The sequence below is a fragment of the Zalophus californianus genome, chromosome 16, assembly GCF_009762305.2.
Source record: "Zalophus californianus isolate mZalCal1 chromosome 16, mZalCal1.pri.v2, whole genome shotgun sequence".
NCBI classification, from domain to species: domain Eukaryota; kingdom Metazoa; phylum Chordata; class Mammalia; order Carnivora; family Otariidae; genus Zalophus; species Zalophus californianus.
The window spans coordinates 12,624,388-12,644,789 of NC_045610.1; the positions used below are offsets into that span (position 1 = coordinate 12,624,388).

General features: G+C 55.6%; 1 protein-coding gene across 10 annotated transcripts in view; it reads right to left on the reverse strand.

Annotated features, from left to right (window-relative positions):
* LOC113939664 (myosin phosphatase Rho interacting protein) overlaps positions 1-20,402 on the reverse strand; it is a 147,194-nt gene that overhangs the window by 56,577 nt on the left and 70,215 nt on the right. For all 10 annotated transcript variants that reach the window (XM_027626098.2, XM_027626099.2, XM_027626096.2 and 7 more), the window contains 2 exons: positions 9,122-9,273; positions 3,963-4,047 (listed from right to left, as the gene is read on the reverse strand). In XM_027626098.2, the coding sequence (XP_027481899.1) occupies positions 3,963-4,047; positions 9,122-9,273 (237 nt within the window). The remainder of the gene's footprint in view (positions 1-3,962; positions 4,048-9,121; positions 9,274-20,402) is intronic.

Below are 20,402 nucleotides of genomic sequence, written 5' to 3' on the forward strand. Positions count from 1 at the left end.
AACAGAGCTGAGTGGGGTGACGTAAAGACTGGCCTTGGTCAATCTGTCCCCTCTGTGGAAAACCGGCCGCACCAAGGGCAGGTAGAGGTTGCCAGAAAGGGCCAAAGAAGAAGAGGCAGGTGGCTGTGCTTCGGAGGGGAGCAGGCAGCCTTGGCTGCCAGAGCTCTCAGCCCCACGCTGTGGGTGAAGTGCCCACGGCATATGCACACCCCTCTCTGGTGCTTGGATGACTCCCACGGTGAGGGGGTGGGCTGGCAGGGATCCCCAAGAGGCAGAGGAAATTCTAGGCCTGAGATCCAAGGGGCCATGACAGGGAGCTTGGGAAACAAATACATTTCTCAGCACCACATGGCTACAGACCCACCATCTGGCCCTGGGCCTCCCAACCTGTGCAGGCTTGGCTGCATCCGCAGATCCCTCTCCGTGCTCCCCACTTCTGGAGAACTTTTCCCAGAGAATGAGGGCCCTGAATGGCAGCCAAGGTCCACAGGCAGTTCTCTTTGCCTCCTTTGGAGGCTCTGCCTTCTACTGCCTCTATGCCAGGCCTTATCGCGTGAGTGGAGACAGAGGGGCAGTCCGGCGGCAGGAACAAAGGCACGCTGGCTTCCAGGAGAGGGGGTGGGTGGGTGGTACAGGGAAGCCTGATCTCTGGGTAAAGTTGCTTCTCTTCTCCAAAGCAGATGTGTGGTGAGTAAGACTTGGCACAGGCACTATGCGACACTGCCTCTGCTGCCCACACTGTCACCGCTGTGGCTGGGGTTCACAACGACACAGACCAGGGGTGCCCACGGGAGAGGAAGGAGGAAGAAGTGCCAGGTCCCCTACGTGCTAGTCCCTGCAGGGTCGGGATACCTGCACTGCTCAGGGCAGTCAATGCTTCCATGCTATGATGAGGTCTGTGCTATTTATCTGGTTGCTCAGAAAGGGTTTTCAAAGCAGGGAGGAAAGAGGACACAGGGCAGGAAGGCAGGCCCGGGCCAACTGGCCGCTGCAGCCTCTGCATGCGGCATGCTCTCTAGAGGGGGTTTATAGAAAGCCTTCCTTTCTACTTCCCGGGCATAGTAGCTGAGCAGGGGCCCAACGAGAAGGAGGGACAGGACCTGGAGTGGGTGTAGCAGCAGGCACCCAAGCAGAAAACACGACACTGGAGAAGAGGGAGCAACTCACGACACACGTGTGGGCCTGAGAGGAACAGTATACTGGACCAGGAGGGACATTGGTCCTGGCATGCCTCTGCTCACACTGAGGTCTGTTGTTTTACAGGCCGAGAAGTAAGGGCCAAGAGCCTGGGGGCTTGGGGAGACAGGAGGAACCAGCATTCCAGAGCTCCACCTAATGAACCAAGCCTCCCAACCCACACACCTGGCAGGGGAGACACGCGAGCCCTGGCCTTGCCAGAGTCCCAGGTTTGGGGTTTGGGGAGAGGGTGGTAAGATCTCCATCCTTCCTATCCTAGCCATATCCAGAGTGGATATTACCCCTTCTGTCTAGGCATCTCAGTATCAGGAAAAGTCCTTCCTCTTGGGGTGAACAGGGGCTAAACAGCAGCTCCTGGAACCCACACCTCTCAGGCCTCAGAGATCCTGGCCAGGGCCAGCCCGTCTCCTTGCTGCCTTGGGCTCTGCTGGGACCCCAGCCGCCAGCCTAGAGGCTATCTGCTCACCCTGCAGCCTGATCCGCTTCCTCCCTCAGGGCCTGCTTGGGTCTCTCTCTGATGCTCTTGGAAAACCACTCAGTGACTGTACTCCCCACGGCCGGAACTCCCAACTGCTGGAGACATCCTTGTCCGAGTGGGACCCTGTGGGCTCTGCTGCCTGAGTTGCCGGAGGGCAGGGTACAGCACAGCAATACTTCCCAATCCCCGCTGGTTTTATCTGAGACTCTCTCCGGCCACAGAGGAATGAGGCCAGATACAGGGTCTTGGGTTCCTGCCTCTACAGGGGCCCCGAAGGCTTTTGGCTTCCCTCCCTGCTCCATTTGGGGCACCCAAACACCTTCAGCGTCAGGCTGTGGAAGGGAGGCCTGCCCAGAGATCCCCCACTCCTCTCTGGAGAGACCCTGCATGACCTCATGAGACTGAGTCACAGGGAGATGGGCCCCAGATGAAAGTTCACAGCTTCCAGAAACCAGTGGAATCAAATGTGATGTTCTTGGGAGCAAGGGACAGAAGGAAGAGTCCTGCCAGGCTGACTTCTGCCGGGCACAGAAGGAAAGAGCAGAGCAGGCGGGGACACCTGGGCTCTGAGAGACCCTCAGAGAAGTGGGTGATCTCCCTACCCTGTGATCCCGTGAAGCAGTGAAGCTCGGCCATGGCCAGCAGTATCTGGCGGGAGGGGAGAGGGCAGGCAGGAAGGACACAACCAAATGCCCTGATCTGGGCTGAACGTGTCTACTGCACATGCATTTGCCTGATTTGGAGGCAGGAGCTCTGCTCCAGCACTGCTTCCGAGGCATCACTATAGAAATGCAGAGCTAGCCTAAACGCTGTTATTCTGCCTGGGATTTTTCTCTCAAACTGGGAAGCGTTGGGGGATTTGTGTGTATATCTGCGGTTTGCCAGCAGGAAGCCCTACTTTCAGTCTCCAGGAAGGTCTCTGATTGCATTTTGCTGACTTCTTGCCAGATACACTACTTTCCAGGGGATGCTGGCCTGAGGCTCCCCTTGGGGAGGGTGGACAGAGGGCAAACAATGACCATCAGCTGAGAGCAGGCCAGGGCTGCACTCCATCAGGGCCTGTGGGGGGTGAGGCAGGGTGGCGGCGGCGGGGGGGGGGGGGGCATGGGTACCCAGGCCAGCACACACCTCCCAGTCCTGCCCAGGCAGACCTCTACCACTCGGTGAAGCAGAGAGCTGCAAGTAAGGACTGCTGAGCCCCAGGGAGGGGGGGGCGCTAAGGTTCTGTCATGGGCTAGCTCCCTGCCAGACTCTGGGCCTTGCAAGGTGCCCAAGGGACCCCGATTCCCATCCTGCTCACTCTTGGAGTTGCTGTGAGCTTCAATCAGGCAAGGCAAAGCACTTGGTAACACTGAAGTTTGGAACAGAGAGGAGCATTTGCTGAGCACCCATCAAGGGCTCGGTGCTTCCTTCCATGTGCACAATAATCCTGTAACTAGATCCCAAAACGTGTCTACTGCACATGCACTTGCCTGATTTGGAGGCAGGAGCTCTGCTCCAGCACTGCTTCCAAGGCATCACTATAGAAACGCAGAACTAGTCTAAATGCTGTTATTCTGTAAGGCCCATTCTGTAAAGCAGTTCAAGGAGGCTCAGAAATGTTAATTCAATCCACCGGGGCCCCAGGAGCGTGAGGAGCATGGCAGGAAGGTGCAGAGCCCTTCTGGGTGCCCCGTGTCCCCGCAGACGAGTAGGAGAGGGGCCTTTGGGGAAGGACTGGACCTGGTGGGACCTATCCAAGCCACCTCTCAACTCTGGTCAAATGGGAGTTAGGGCAGGGGCACAAAAGTCAAGGTCTTGCCCGTTTTTTCCATTTATGGTCAAACCCGGAGCAGGAACAGGATCCGCTGAGAGCTCCTCACTCAGCCAGGACACACTAGAACCCTCCCTGCCTGCACGAGGCTATGCATGTACACAAGCAGCCCCTCCAAGCATGCCCTTTGCTCCCCAGCAGCTAGCAGGACAGCCAGGGAAGGGACACATGCTGGAATACCGCTGCTGGGCGCCGGCTCACTCACTGGAAACCTCCTGGGGCGGCCCCAGAGCGTATGAGTAAAGCCACCCTATCCTGTGGAGGGTCCTGCCCTGTGGCTTGGAGACGAGCATGCAGGTTATAGCCCACAGACCGCGGGAGGAAAGGAGAGACCATGCAGGGCTGATGACCACTTCAGCCCCATCTGTATTCTTTTTCTCACCCCTAATTTTAGGCTGGGTTCTGAAGTCTTCTAACCTTCTGGGGAGCTCTCACTTCATCCCAGCTCCACTGATGGGACATGACTTTGCCTACCTGTGGTGTGGGAGGCTCCACCTTCCGCTTCTTCTTTTGGTTCTGCTTATTGGTCCTGGGATAGACCATGAGCATCTCTAGCCATCTGGGGAGAGAAGAGGAGAGAGCACTGGATCAGACCTCTGTGCTCAGGGCCTAGGAACCTCATCGGGTGGTCTAGGCTCCAGGCCCAATGCTTCCTACTTGGGGGCGCCCACCGAGTGGCCAGGTCTCTGGGTAGCTGAGCAGGGCAGAGCATGACCCAGACTTGAGACTGCCACCGCTGGGGAAGTGCCAACAGTGGAGCCCAGGACAAGCACAGGCTGTGCTGGGAGCAGGCCCAGATGCTGACCCCACAATGACCACAGTGCAGGTGGAGAGGGCCCTGTGGCCGGCCCAGGCATGCAGAGTGCTTCACTCTGCTGGAGTGGCAGGCCTGACCACAGGCCTCAGAGTGCAGAGCACATCATGGTTTCCATCACTGACCCCATCTTCAGGGCTTAGACCTGGCTTTAAAATTGTTCTCCCATGGTAGATTTGGCTAATGCACAGATGGGCTGCTACTGGGTATCATTTAGGGCTCTGGAGGCAGGAAACCAGCAGTTGTGCTACCAAAGTTCTCTGCGACGGGTCACTTCCGGAGCTAGACCCATTCATTCACCTCTGGGCCCCACCTGCACACTGAGGGCTCTGGGCACCTTGGCTTTGGGGAAGGCCCAGCAGAGCTGCCCAGGGACCCACTCCAAGGCCCACATATTGGAAGGTCCACTCCAGACCAGGAGCAGGGAAGGCAGTAGGGGAGCATGGGAAGAGCAGCAGCTGACGGCAGGAGGCCTGATACAGATCTGGCTCTGCCACCCTCTACCCACGACCCTGGGTGGCTTCCTGCCCCTGTGGGCTTCAGTCTCCTCATCTCTGAAACCAGGGGGCAGAGGAAGCCATGACATGTCCACTGCTTGCCTCACTCAAGCTTCATTAACATCTGGGAGGGTTGGATGAGGGGAACAGGAGGAGTGCAAGACAGGAAGGGCCTGGTGGTGAAGGATGCTCTCTGCAGAGGGGAAGGTACTGCAGGAGCCTCTGGTCCCCTTCTCCCCAGAACATGAGGGTCTGTGCTGGGCCTGCTGCCACCCTGGGCCTGGCGGCGGCGGCTGAGCTGCAACGTGGGGCAGAGCCTGCGCGGCCAGCACCCTGGCTGGGGGCTGCGGACACCACCAGCATTCGAGCCTGCATCGGGAGGGAGGGCTCACGCCTTCAGCTCTCAGAGGTGCTTCTTTAATGTGGGGTGGAGGGAGGGAGGTCAGTCACAGTCAGTGACCTTTCTAGGACAGCCTCAGGAGGGTATGCTGGTTGTGCTGTTGCGAGCTGCAGCTGGGGAAGTGGGCTTGGGTGTGGGGATCACAGCATGTGGGCTGAGCCCCACTCAGCTTTGAGCAGGTCATTCAGTATCTGCTGAGAGCACGAACCACTGCCGGCACCACCGAGACCTGAGGCCCAGGTCCTGTGGGTCACTCCTCTGTGGCCCCAAAGCAAGAAAAGAGGCATGACTGTGTCTGCAAGGCTGGCAGATGAGCAGACCCTCAGGGCCTCAGTCGTGTCATCTGAGGAACTCACATGCTTGCGGAGTTAAAAGACTTGCCTTCCAGCCTGCCACAAGGGCTGACACCAGCAAGCTGTGTCTGCAGACGGTCCCTCTTAGAGCTTTACTGAGGAGAGATTGCTTCACAAAGTCACCTCGTCCTCCGGGGCCTCAGGAGCACGGGGAGTGTGACAGGCAGGTGCACAATGGCCGTGTGCTGCTGTTCGTGGCGACACGGACAAGCAGGCAAAGCGGCGAGCCTGCACGACAGGGCCCCGAGGGAAGAGATCTGCCCCGCCGTTGCACTGCTGACTGAACAGAGCTCGGCGAGCTCCTGCACCGGCCCGAAGACAGCTGGAGACTCGGGGGCTGAGCACAGGCAGGGGCGGGCTGGGGCTGGCCTGGGACAGATGACGGAATGTGTCCCCTGCACTCGCATTTCTCACGGAAGCCCAGCGGGAAGCGTATAATGTCATTTGGATGTGTTACCATGTAAAATACACCCAGGGAAGAGAGGCCAGGGGCGAATGTGGACACGGGATCCGTGGAGGAAGTGAGTGCCAGGATATGGTGGAGTGGGGTCCCCAGCTCTGACGGCAGAGCCAGGATGAGTGAGACCGAGGGGGGCAGAACTGAGAGGTAGGGGCACAGAGAAGGGGGAAAGCGCTTCCCCCCCACCCCGCCAACTCCTGCACACATCCCACCTCCTCTAAAAGAGCTGTGCTAAGTTGTGCCCCAAACATCCTGAAGGCCCGTCCTGGCACGAGAGCCCTGAGAAAAGAGAACTGCCAACTCTCTCCGCCCAGCTCTGGGAGAGATGCCTCAGGCAGCCCAGAGGCCTCTGTTCAGAAAAGACTCCAGAAAGAAGTCTGGATGGACTGTCCCCAACTACCCCTGCTCTAAGTCAGCCCAGAGGAAGTTTGTACCTCATTAGGGAGCTGGGTACCTACCCCCACCTCGGGGTCTAAGAGCCCACAGGTAAGATTATCTGGCAAAGGAGCTGTGCCAGGTGGTGAGGACACCAAGGGAGGCATCTGTCCACAAAGGCGCGAGGCAGAAGAGGGAGAGAAGATGGAGGCAGAAGTCTGTACCCAGGGCACACTTACCCCACCTGACTCCCTAAAGGAGGCCTAGTGTACCAGTGGGTGGTGAAGACAAGCTGCTGCTGGGGGCCACTGGAGGGGCTGCAGGGGCCCAGGGACAGGTTGTCATGGTGCAAACCCTGCCTACTGGGCAGGGATGAGCTAGGCCCAGCCCCAGGATGAGGACAGGGGAAAGGGCCGGGTATGCTCCTGAGCCACCGCACAAACCTGGATGGCCCAGCCTACATGCAGGACCCAGAGAACACACCCATCTGGTATCTTGGTCCACCAATGACCTTGTCTACTCAAGCTGCACAGGAAAGGCAGTCCCCCGCCTCTGTACGTGCAGTGACCTTAGGAGAGGGGATCAGGACAAGCGGTCCCCTGGCCTGTGGCAGGTGCCTGATGGTAGGATTTGGGCCACCCGACAGAGGCACCGTCAGCTGTGAGTTTCCTCATGCCATGTGGCAGACCATGACATCACTGACCTGGTCCCCCAGCTCACACATGCCCCAGCCTGTCCTGGGAACCCTGGACACCCCTTCCCATCCCTTGTGCTAATCAGGATCCTCCATGAGACCTAGCTCCCAAGGGGAGGGCTAGCTCTCCCCCAGGGCCTCCCGCAGGGCAGTGGCACCTCGGTACAGGTGTGCCTGCCAGACAGGGCCGCAGCAGCAAGCATGAGCCGGGAGGAGCAAGCAGTTCCGTGCTGTACCTCATGCCTGCAGTCCCTTGTTCAAGGTCCTCGCATTTCCATAGCTTCAGTCTCCCAACTGTAGAATGAGGGGCTCTGTAAAAGCCCTCTCTCTCTATTTTTTTTAAGTTTTATTTTTTAGTAATCTCTACACCCAATGTGGGGCTCGAACCCATGTTCCGGAAATCAAGAGTCCTATGCTTTTCTGACTGAGCCGTCCAGGCTCCCTGAGCCCTCTACACCCCTAAACCATATGGTTCTAGAATTAAGACCAGAGAGAGGGAGAGGCAAAGTGGTCCTGCTGTTCGCCCCTAGGAATTAAAAATGCAAACCTGCCTCTCTCCAAGGAAGAAGGACTCAGGGTGAGCTGGCACCCCCAGCAGAGGGTCCGCTGGTCACTGTGCAGGGCAGCTCTGGCCCTCAGCTCCAGCCTGACAGAGTGGATTTGAACTTCTGAACTCGGCAAAACCTGGGGACCTTCTGACCACTGTTCCTGCTTCCTCACACAGCGAGCAGCCTCGGCCTGAGATCCTGAAGCTCAGCCAGTATTCCAAGTCTTTTTACTTGTTGAAACCAAAAGCCTTCACCTTCTAGTTCCCTCCCCTCTGCACTACAATAATCAGCCCAGTATCCCTAGCTCCGCCCCCCCACTCCCCAATTCACTTTCTCTCAAAGCTTTCTCAGCCTCGAAGGACCAATGGGATTCTCCAAGATCCAGCGCCTGAGCTCCTGGCCGGGTTTGCTGAGCCTGCTCACGACGCACGGACTGTGTGGCTAGGTCACACAGAGCTGGTAACAGGCGCCCCAGGAGCAAGGACTCCTGGAAGGCACACACTGCATGAGCTCAGGAGCACAGAGCTCTGCTCGCCCAGACTGTCAGCTACCTGGAAACTTGGGCCCCCTTCCACCTCCCAGGGCTTCCCCTAAGCCTCCGATCAGGGCATGGCCAGGGCAGGGGTGTGACTCAGAGACTGTCTATTCTTTCCACCTGGACAAAGAAGGGCAGTGCGTACAGCGGACCTGGAGTGAGTGCTGTGTGCAGGCCCTGAGAACGAGGAATGAAACACGGCCCCCGACCGTCAAGGGCCTACTGCTGGCTACAGGAGGCCAGATGTGCACCCAGACACAAAGAGCCACCTGATGGTGCCCAGTGCCTCAGGGGGGCAGGTTTCCTGGAAGGGTGGACATTCAGGCTGACTTTAACAGCCTCAAGGAAGGAGGGGTCATTCCAGACTGAAGGCAGGGTAGCAGTGAAGGCACGGAGCTGGTGGGCAGCCCGGGGATGTGCGGTGACAAGCAGCTCAGTGCTGAGGAACACAAGGGTGGCGGGAGCGAGGCTGGAGGGCTGAGAAGGGGCCTCCTGAGGCCAGCCAAGGAACTTGGACTTGACTCCCAGGTGATGGGGCTTCAGGCAGGAGAGAGGCAAGGTCAGATGGGCTCTGGGGACCGAAACCCTTGTGCTCAAGTGATACACAGGTGGAGGGGTGAGAGTGGAGGTGGGGAGACCAATGAGAGGCTGAAGGAGGCCGAGGCAGCCCTGGAAGTGGGGCAGCGCCAGCAGAGGGAGGCCCCCAGGGAAATGGGACATGGGGAGAGTTATGTGCATGTGGGGATGACGCAAAGACAGGTGGAGGGTGAGGCCAGTTTCTGGTGTGGTGATTGGGCACATGGTGGCGCTGTGAAGAGAGAGAGGGACTCAGAAGAGGGGACACGCTTGGGGAAGAAAGTGATGGCGATATTGCCCAATTTGTGCCAAAAGGAACTGGTCCAAGAACCTGCTGGTAGGCAGGGGTGCCTCCTCCCAAAATGCCCAGGGCAGACTCACCCACTGATGATCTCCTTGGTTTCTGCCCGGATGAAATGCTCCTTCTCAGGGGTCAGAATGCACAGGGAGAACTTCTGGCCTGTCCGGCCCTCCCCATCCACCACGTCTGTGCACTGGTTCATGTTGATGGTGCCCTGAGGCAGGGTTGTGGGCTGCAAGAAGAAGACGGGGCAGGGAGTCATGCAGAGGCCAGCACTCATGGGCCAGAGTAAGGCAGCATGGACGGTCCCCATATCCCCAGGCCCTCCCGGCCCTTGTCCCTTCAACAGGCACCTGAACCTCTTGCAGCTGTGTGGATCCCCAATTACAACAGAGGCAAAGGGTGGTGCTCTGCCTCACCCCCACCCTCATGGCCCCACTTCCTCCCTACCCATCCCAGGGAGGAGAGGTGACAGGCCTGCTCTTCGCGGAGGACACCCAGCTGGACATTCCTTCCTAGCTGGAGAACAAGATCCCAGCTGGTACTGGGGGAAGGGAGAGAGACAGGAAGGGGACAGCTCCGTAAGGACAGCTGGGAGGACAGAGGCAGCCAAGAGTCTGGTCTCACAGGGGTTACTGATCCAAGAGAGCAGTGAGAAAAAGCTCCAGAGGAGATGGTTCCAAAATAGCAAGGTTATTTTTAGAGGCAAGGAGGGAGCCGGAGAGAAGCCACATCCTGAAAGGCGGGCTGTGGGGCTGGCAGGCTGGAGCCACACATATATCATCAATGCTTTAAAGGTAGGCCAAGCCTGCTCGGGGCAGGTGACCCCCCCGCCACCTTCCAGGACTGCCCGTGAGGCTGCCTGGCCAGCGCCGAAACAACAAATAATAGCTTTTTTCCTTTTCTGACACCGTTAAGACACTGAAATGAGGAAAAGAACACCAAGAACAAGCAAAGAAGGCATTAAGAGATTCCTACTGGGGTGAGGGTCAGCAAGGAGAACCTTCCTAAAGATGATTTGTTAGCCCTGCATCCTCTGGCCTCTCACCCTCCCCCCAAACAGGAAGCACTTTTGGGCGGGAAATGAGGCTCCATGGCTGTCACCATACCAAGGGCAAAGAGCTCCTGGCCTGGAGTCAGGCAAGGCACTACCTTAATGCGCCTTTCTGGTGGCTCTCACAGGGAGGAAAGCCTTGGCCAGGACCCCCGGTGGTGTGGGGCATGAGGTGTGGAGGCTGCCCCCACTTTCGGGGCAGCTGCCAGCTTCCGTACTGAGCGCCCCCCAAGGACTCGGCGCTTCCTTAGTTGGGTTCCTGACGAAACAGCAGGGGGAGAAAAAGCGAATGGTGGCCAGCTAGGGTTCCTTTATCAGGTGCCTCCCTCCTAAAGCTCTGAGGGTAGGTCCTACTCCTGTCCAGCTGCAAGCTCCCTGTTGCCAGGCATGGGGAAGAGGCCTGGTCTGAAGGTCAGGATGCTGGGTCCGGTGTGGATGCCAAGCTCAGACCAACTATACCCGCTCCTGGAAACCCTTCTTCATCTGTCAAACGAGAGGAAGCGGGAAGCTCCTGGACCCCCTCCAGCTTGAGCGCATATGAGCTTCCTGGTACTTTCCAGGCCAACCCACCAGCATTTCTGACGCACTGCCAGCTCCCTCCTCATCTGCTGGTACCCAGCTACAGAAGCCAGACCAGAGGAGCGCTGCGTTCCAGAGCCCTCACCCAGCACAGCTGCCGGCTCTCTGGTGCACTGGAGGGGGAAGAAGTAAGGTTCCCAGCTCTGAGAAGCCTTTCCTTATGGACTATCTGGGCTCAGCTCAGAATGGAGGTGGCAGGGCAGGAGAGCCAGCTGTGAGCTCACAGGGAGGCCTCTGACTTCAGGTGGGGACCGGAGGAAGGACCACAGTCCCACTTCTGACGGTGGGCCACATGCATACTAAGACCAGTGCTCTTCCTAGTACAGCAGCCCTGTAGTACCTCTCCCGGGCCCTCCTGGAGAGTCCTCGAGCTGGGGGGCGGGGGGGGGGGGGAGGGGCTTGGTGGGTTATCCTGCGACCAACCAAGGGGGTTCTTCAGGAGCAGTGAGCAAGGGAGGAGGCCTGGGACCCGTGCACTGGTCTTCTGGCTGGAGAGACCCATAAGCATGTAGGGGTTGAGTCCCCCTCTCCAGATGAGCGCTGCAGTTTCAAGAGCGCACCCCTCCAACTCAGGGCAGGGCCCGCAGGATCCTTCTAGGCTTCCCCACCCCGCCTTGTTCCAGTTTCAGCCCCTCCACTCTTCAGAATTTCTAATCCCAGGTCTTCTCTGATGTCATGCCACTGCCCCATCTGAACCCTCTTTGGGCAAACTAGGGGTGGTGACTTCTGCTCTCTCAGCTCAGCCTACCCCACGCAGCAGCACACGCCCCCTGTTGGTACTGACAAGGCTCATGGATTCTCTGGGGTGGGTCCTCTGGTAAATGAAACAAGGACACTGATGCTGTGGACCACCGTGAGGATTAGGGCCATGAGCAGGACCACAGAGCCGAGAGGGGAGAGGAGACAGCAGAGGAGCTTTTCCAAGGTGACTTTTCCTCCTGTGTCCTTGATGCAACCTCCTCCCCCGTGCTTGGACTCATGGGTGTCACAGCTGCCAGTGTAAGCCCACCTGTGACACATGGATGCGTGGACACGATAAGTTATCTACCTGTGCCACTGTGCCAACGCCTTATAAACTATAACACACACAAAGGAAAGCTAAACGGGGACAATAAAACACACCAACAGAGGTTGTAATACTTTCTTCTCACTATACTCTCTAGTGGGCCATCTGAAGGCACGTGCTCGTCTTTAGAAACTACTGTTCCAGGGTTCGGGGTCATGAACCTGCTCACCATTCCCTCAGGCACAGTAACTGTGTTTGCCGGACACATGGAAACCAGCTACTGACGAGATTTCCCAGCTAACCCTGCAGCTGAACGCCGTCATGGGACCTAGTCACCAACCATGCCCTAAGACTTCCGACAATCTCTGTGGACCTCAGTTTTTTATGTGTGCAAAATGAGGTCCCTACCTCCTTCCAGAAGAGCTTTCAAAAAGGCAAAGACCTAACAGCTGCATGAAATGACCACTTATTTACTACCTGTGTGTCACCCTCTTTCATGCCTCCTTAAACATTACTCACGAGGCGGGCATTAGCTAATCCCGTTACATATGAGGAAAAGGGAGCAGAGTCGACGGCGGTCAGAAAAGAAGGGAGAACCGGAAAACTAACCCAGGTTGGCACTTGGCAAGCACTGTGCAAACAGTTCCTCCTCAGCCTCAAAAGTGCCACGTGCGGGAAGAGGCCCCACCAGTGCCAGCGCCGCCTGCCACCAAGCGGCTCACTGTCCTAGGTGGGCACTGAAGGCCAGGCCCCGGCCAGTGCGTCCTCTCATGACTACTCCCGCACCCCTCTGAGGCTGCCGACACCGCCACGCCACCCCCACTCGCCCCTTGACTAGTCGGCACTCAGCCACAGCTCTTGCACCCAGAGCCCGGGCAGATTCAACCGAGGGCCCGGCCGTGGCCCTCCCCACCTCAGGGCAGGAGCAGGCCGTACCCATCTGCGTTCTCAGCACGGAGGAGAGAAGAGATCTTTGACAACCCATCTCCTGACTAGGCCAGACCCTGCGCTTGGAGAGCGAGGGCAGATATCTAGGCTGCAATCCAACTCCAGCCAGAGGGAACCCAATACCGTCAGCCCAATACCGTCAGCAGGGAGGCCGGCTCCCTCTGACACGCTCCCTGCTCTCATTCTGCACCTCCAGAGGTTAGCAATCCAGGACTCCTACCAGGCTGAGTGGCACCTAGTTTTGCTTGATTCCAAAAAAGGGATGGCTGTCTGCAGGCCACCCAACTCTGTTATGTTGCCAAGTTATGGGTTAAGTCCTCAGCCAGCAATGTCACCAGACGGCCCTCTAGCCTTCTGGGGGTCTCCAGTCCTCTTCTGGTCTCCACACCACACCTGCTAAGACGGTAGGGCTGCACTGGTGTCAACGAATCCCAAGGCCGAAGACTAAGGGCTAAGACGAGGACTAAGACAAGGGCCTCTCTCCAGGGATGTCACCACGTGCTGCTGAGAACCCAGCCCTCCCGTCATCTGCCCACTGGCTCACAAAAGGCCAAGGGAACCTTTGCCCACTGCAGGTGGCCACCTGTCAGAGGTTTGCTTCAGAAGATCCTCCCACAGCAGCCTCACCACCTGGACAACCTCCAGCCCCATCCCTGGCCCAAGCAGGTGCACTGCAGGGAAAACAGGTAGCCTCCACTTCTTGTTGGATCCGGGAAGTTTGGGAAGGTGAGCTTCTACAAGCCACGGAGAAAGAAGAGGGAAGTAAGCCAGAAGGACCAAGAGGGGCCATTTCGAGCTATCGGGGGCCTTCCTCCAGGCAGCTGGGCTTCTACAACCAGAGCCCAGGCAAGACTGGGATAGAATGGAAATACTCCATCTTATGCCCCACTTCTCCAATCAGATGGGAGAACAGAGACCCACAGAAACAAAGGCTTTCCCCCAGCGCGAAGAGGTGCTCACAAAATCTCAAGGTCAAAAGTGCCTTTCAACGTGAAGGCCAACCCAGTGCACTGCAGGTCCTGCAACAGTTTGTGTATTTCAAACCTATCTGCCCACGACTGACAGAGAACCACGCATTCCGCGCTGGGAAGGACAGGTGTATGGGCACGTACACACACACAGAATGAAAAATTAGGGAACGCTTTTACTCCGTGTCCTGCGTTCTGTATTATCGCTCCATCACACTCCCCACGACCCACCTGAGGAGGAGGAGGAGAAGCAGTGCTACTTGGTGTCAGCAGTCAGCCAGCACCTCTGCACACGGCCACAAGTAGGGGTGAGTATGCTCCAGGTAGGACGAGAAGACTCTCCCTTGCAGCGGGAGCCACTGTAGCAAGAATAATCCTAACCGTCTTCTACGGTCAGGCACGGCTCCGGAGAAGTACTTATAGGTTCACCCTGACGACAGCCTCAGGAGGAAGGCACTCCGACGGGCTTGCAAGTGGGGCTCAGAGTGGTAAAGGGACCTGGAACCCAGTGGGGTCACCCAGGTCAAGTGTGGCCCCGGGTGACTGCAGGACCTGTTGATGGGCAAGCTCAGACAGGGCCTACGCAGGAACATGATCTCCCCTGCCCTCCCCAGAGGGGAGGATAACGGCTCCCATAAGCTCCCGGACAGAGGCCTGCCGGGCAGCCACGCTGGAGGCTTGGTTAGGCCACCTGAGCCAGGCCCAGGGAGAGACCACACACATCCTTTCTTGGGGATTAAGGAGGTTAGACTGGAATTTCCTACGGCAGGAAGGTGGCCCTTGGGGAGCTTTGCTGGGTGAGTACTGCACCCCATCTCGGGCACCCCTGGAACCCCATGCCCTGACAGGAACACGTGCTGGTCACGATCACAGAGACTGTCTCTGGCTCTTCCTGCTACTACCAAACTGCTCACAGAGTCCCGAGTCTAACGAATCAGGAGTCCCTCTCTCGAGAGGTGGACACCACATGCCATCCAGGTGTAGAGCAGGCCACCTGATTCTCTGCCCTCCAAGGCCACAGTACTCCCCAGTGAGCAGCTCCCTTTAGACAGATACCCTCAGAGTCCAAGTTCGCAGAGAAAACTTGGAAAGACCCATGGAAAAGGAAGTCTTGAGACATATCCACGAAACCACCCAGAATCGGAGTGAGCAAAAGCCCCTGCTAGCCCCTCTGGCGGCTCAGAGAAGCCTTCCTCCAACCTCAGCGGGAGCCTCAGGGCAGCGGGGGATGGACGAGAAGCTGCCATAGGTGTCCGCCAGGCAGAACTTCTTTCCTCTCATTCCTTGCACGGGACGAAGCCAGCAAAGTCCCCTGCCCAGGCGTGTGGTCAGCCTCCCTTGGATCCTACAGTCCTTGTGGTTTACTGGGCAAGTTTCACACCCATCCCCTACACCAGAGCCGCTAGCCGCACAGGTCTGTGTCTGTGATCTCACATGGCCTCATCTGGAGGAAGCGGTGATTCCGCACCCCTTCCTGCCCTTTAGGACTCCAACATGAACCCTAACTGCTGCAGCTCTGCCCGCAGGAGAAGGCTGGGCCAGCCATGCTGGGGGCTACGGTGTGGAGAACCTGTCACCTGTGGACCCATCACCCCAGGGCGGGGGAGCCAAACATGACTGCGCTCCCAGCCCCTTCTTCCCCACAAAGGCTCAAAGATCTAATGTAGCCTCTGGGCTTTACGTTTCCAGAGCCCACGAGCCAAGGGCACACCACCCTCAGAACAGAATCCTAGCTCTGCCAATCACCATGTAAGTCACCTTGGGCAAGCTGCAAAGTTTAAGCTTCAGCTTCTACAAGGGTAAAATGGGAGGAACAATATCCTTTACTTCAAATGCAAAATGGAGCAGCTGCTATGGACAACAGTCTGGAGGCTCCTCAAAAAGTTAAACATGGAGTTATCATAGGACTCAGCAATTCTGCTCCTAGGTTTACACCCCAAAGAACTGAAAAGAGGTGTTTGAACAAAACTTGTGCACAAATGTTTGTAGCAGCACTATTCACAATGGCCAAAAGGTAGAAACAGCCTAAATGTCCACCAATGGATGCATGGATGGCACTCAGTCAGTTGAGAGCCCAGCTCGCAGCTTTGGCTCAGGTCGTGATCTCAGGGTCATGGGACAGAGCCCGGCGTTGGGCTCCATCACTCAGCGGGGACTCTGCTTGAGATTCTTTCTCCTTCTCCCTCTGCACCCCCGCCTCGCGCTCTCTCCCTAAAATAAATAAATCTTTAAAAAAAAATGGACGCATGGATAAACAAAATGTGGTCTTAGCCATACAACAGGATGGTATTCGGCCGTAAGAAGAATGAAACACTGACACACACTTTCAACGAAGATGAAAACATGACGCTAAGTGAAAGAAGCCAGAGACAAAAGGACAAACATTGTATGATTCAGTTTTGATGAAATATCCAGAATGGCAAATTCACAGAGACAGAGAGCAGATTAATGGTTGCTAGGGGATGAGTGGGCAAGTGGGGAATGAGGAGTGACTGCTTAATGGGTATGAGATTTCCATTTGGAATGATGAGAAAGTTCTGGAACTAGACAGTGGTGATGATTGCACAACATTACAAATGTACTAAATGCCCCCGAATTGTACCCTTTAAAGTGGTTAACACAGCAGTTTTTTGGTTATGTATATTTTACCACAATAAAAGAAATCCCTCACCTCACAGAGTTGCCATGAGACTAGAGAGGATACTGTTCACATAGAGTGAGGGCTCAAGGTTGGCACACAACTCAGGCTGCTTCCCCTGCTGTTTTTCAGTGCGCACGCGCGCGTGTGCGTGCACACACACACACACACACACACACACACCCTCCCCATCAAGCAAGGGGGTGGTGGGAAGAAGACAATTATTCAGTACATTTTCTCTGAATGCTTGCCACAAGGAAAAGGGAGGAGGAAGGGGTTGGGCACATGTGCCTCCTACCTGCGGACAGAGAAGAGGCCAGCAGGGTGAAGGGAGCGAGCTGGCCTGGCTGGACTGGAGGGAGTTGAGGCATCATGGGTCATCCTCTCCCTGAGAGCGGAGGAAAAGCCAGGCCTCCATGCCCACACTGGAGGCCGGCGGCTGGCCCAAGAGGACTACCAACAGGCTCTTGAAAATGACAGGCCAAACTGAGGGGTTTACCCAAGTGCAGCAGAGCAGGTCACCTTTATTTTCTGTGCCCTCCGGTCCCTATCTCAAGGCCCTGGGGGAGATCAGGGTCTGGTTTCCCACCACACTGCAACGGGGCCGGGTGGGAAGTGGGGTGTCTGCCCTTCTTTGGAGCACTAGACACTTCACCTGCACTGGGGCCCAGCCTTCCTCCCCATAAGCTCCCAGGCACAGGCAGGCCCACGTCTGAGTGTTGCCTCCACTTCTCTCCTACTGCCCAACTTACTGTCATCCCACTGCCCACTGATCCAGCTCGAGTTGGAAATGGGAGCCTCAAACCTGGGAGTGTTCTCAGGGAGGCATGGCAGGAGCATCCGGCACATAGTGGGAAGGTCTGTGGATTCTCTTCTCCCAGGCACGGCGCTCGGTTCCTCAGCACTGTTCAACAGTTAGAACCTAGGGCTAGGCCGGCCTCCCTGTGGCTGCCAGTACTGGCCCCAGAACCGTTCACGAGCAGAAACATGGCCGTGCCATAGCGGCTCCCACGGTCTCAAGCCCAAGCTCTCTACCCTGGGTTTGAGGCTCTCAAGAACCCCTTCCTCACAGGCCCAGGTGACCCACCGATAAACAGGCTGGCTTCCGTAAGAGCCATTTCCTGCCAGAAATGTCTGCCTCACATCCTTTACTTCCTGGATGGTCACTCTGTCCTCTCTGAAGGAAAGAGCCCTGCATGTAGTCCTGAGCCCACTTACAGGCCTGCCCATCTGTTCTCCATGCTAGACGGTAAGGTCCTTGATGAAATGAATTTGATTTTCCTCTATATGCCTATATGCTGGCACTCTTCATAATGAGCCTTAGCACATACTTTTGAATGATATATGAAACAAGCCAACCCCTCTGTTTATACTGCAGATTCACTGTGTAAACATGCTTTATTTATAAGTATTTTATAACATATACAACATAATAAATATTGTAAATGTTTCCTTTCTAAAGTAGGAATACCCACCCTTGCAAAATCCCGTTTGTTAAGTGGACAGCAGGATGCTCCTCATGCAAAGGTGAGACAGTAACAAATCCTCCACTGTCTGAGGTGCATGAGGGGCAGGAGCTGGTGTGAAGGAGATGCAGGGCCCAGAAAGGGAACCTGACCTTCGGGGGCCTGCGTGGTTCTAAGCACCACCCCTGGGGCCAGGACCGTTGCAACTGGCAGATGATCAAGTTGAAAGGCAAGAGGTGGTGTGGCCATACTGCGTAATTCCATTCACAGGAAACGGCCAGAACAAGTAATTGGATAGAGACAGAAAGGAGATTAGTGGTTTTGTGTGTGGGGGGGGGATTAGGGGTGATACGTAAGGGGTACAGGGTTCCTTTGGCTGGGGTGGGGGAAGGAGAATGTTCTAAAATTGGACCATGGTGATGCCTGGACAATCCTGTAACCACAGTAAAAGGCGATTACTCGTATACTTACAAACAAAACACAACACCACACAGATACAGAAATAATCAAGATGTGATGGCTGACAGGGGAGGCCCTCGGAGAGACCTACGTGGCTCTACTCAGGCTCCTGCAGGAAGAACACGCACAGCCTGCTGCCTCCAACCCAGGCCTGGAAGGTGCTTGAGGCCAGGCCCTCTGCCCGCCCTCTGCCCGGCGTTTCAGACGTGCAAGCCAAGGCCCAGACAGGCACAAGCACTAAAGCCCAGCTTTCCAAATCCTGACCTCCCTCAACACATGACCTCTACTGCGGCAGCTGGCGCCAACCAGCCCCGCAGAGCTAACCTTCAACCTACCAGGCTCTGACGTGCATTCACACAGATGGCATGGCTGAGCACTTATCACCTCGGAGGTCCCCTTTCCAAGATTCGGCTCTGGCCCCATCCAGGGGCGGGGTGGGCTTTCAGGGGCATTCAGGGCTTCCACGGTTTCAGCAGAAAGGGGCCCACAAATGAGGGAGCATTTGCTAATCCCAAGCAGCACCGGGAGCTACACTGGAGCTGTAGCCTGGGAGCGACCGGAAAGGAGAGGGGTTGCTTAGCCCAACACAGTATGTGCAGGGGAGCTGTGCAAATGACCCACTCGGGGCTTTGTCAGTCAGCCAACCTCCCTGCCTTTGTGGGGCCTTGTTAGGGTTGGCTAAACTTATTTTGTTAAGGGAGAAAAGAATAAAACAAGGACCTTTTTCACTTGCTGCCAATGCCAGGAAGTTCCTTCTTGTACCTGCTGTGCCAGACTGGCCTACTGGCTGCACAGCAAAGACGCACACGCTCCCAGCAAGCAGTTGAGGGCCCTCAGCCCTCCTTGGGAAGCCATCACCACTCGACCAAGGCTCACCCTGCTCCTAAGACTGAGGGCAAGGGAACACAGGAATGAATACCTTTATCTTCCTTACCCACCCAATCAGCACGGCAGCAGGATTCCACAAGAACCAAGTGCCTACTACGCCATACGTCACAATTAAACTGAATCAGAGACCTAAATTTTGTGAACGCAAGAGCAAAAAATACCCAACTCTTAGAAGAAGACAAGGCCAACAGCTTTGTAACATTGGATTTGACAATGATTTCTTGGCTATGACACCAAAAGCACAGGCAACAAAAGAAAGAATAAGCTAGACTTCCTCAATATTCAGAACTTTTGTGTGTCGAGGGGCACCTGGGTGGCTCAGTCGGTTAGATGTCTGCCTTCAGCTCAGGTCATGATCCCAGGGTCCTGGGATGAAGGCCCGCATCTGGTTCCCTGCTCAGCGGGGAGCCTGCCTCTCCCTCTCCCTCTCCCCCTGCTCATGCTCTCTCTGTGTGTCGAATAAATAAATAAAATCTTAAAAAAAAACACACACAACTTTTGTGTACTGAAGGACACTATCACAAGAGTGAAAAGGCAACCCGCAGAATGGGAGAAAATAGTTGCAAACCACGATCTGATAAAGAATTAATGTGAAGAATATATAAAGAACTCCTCAAACTCACTGGCAAAAAAACAATAAATGGACTAAAGACTTGGATAGACATTTCTCTAGAGAAGATAAACAAATGGCCAATAAGCACATGAAGAAATGTTCGACACATCATCAGTTATTAGGGAAATGCAAACTAAAACCACAAAGAGATATAACTTCATACCTACTAGGATGGCTTTAATTTAAGAAAATAAATAAAAAAGAGAATGACAAATGTTGGCAAGGATGAGGGGAACTGAAACCCTGTGCACTGCTAGTGGGAAGATAAAATGGTATAGCCACTGAGGGAAACAGTTTGGCAGGTCCTTGAAAAATTAAGCACAGAACGACCATATCATCCAGCAATTCCACTTCTAGGTATACACACCCAGAAGAACAGAAAGCAGGGGTTTCAAGCAGATATTTGTACATCCATGCTCATTTTAGCATTATTCACAATAGCAAAAAGGCAGAAACAACCCAAGTGTCCACTGATGCATAAACAGATAAACAAAATGTGGCATACACATACAAGAGAGTATTACTCAGCCATAAAAAGGAATGAAAGTCGGATACATGCTATAACATGGATGAACTTAAAAACATTACATTAAGTGAAATATACCAGACAGAAAAGGACAAACATTATTGTTTAACTGCTCTGGAGTTTCAGTTTGGGAAGATAAAAAAAGTTCTGGAGATGGGTGGTGGTGGTGGTGGTGGTGGTGGTGGTGGTGGTGGTGACGGTTGCACAACCATGTGA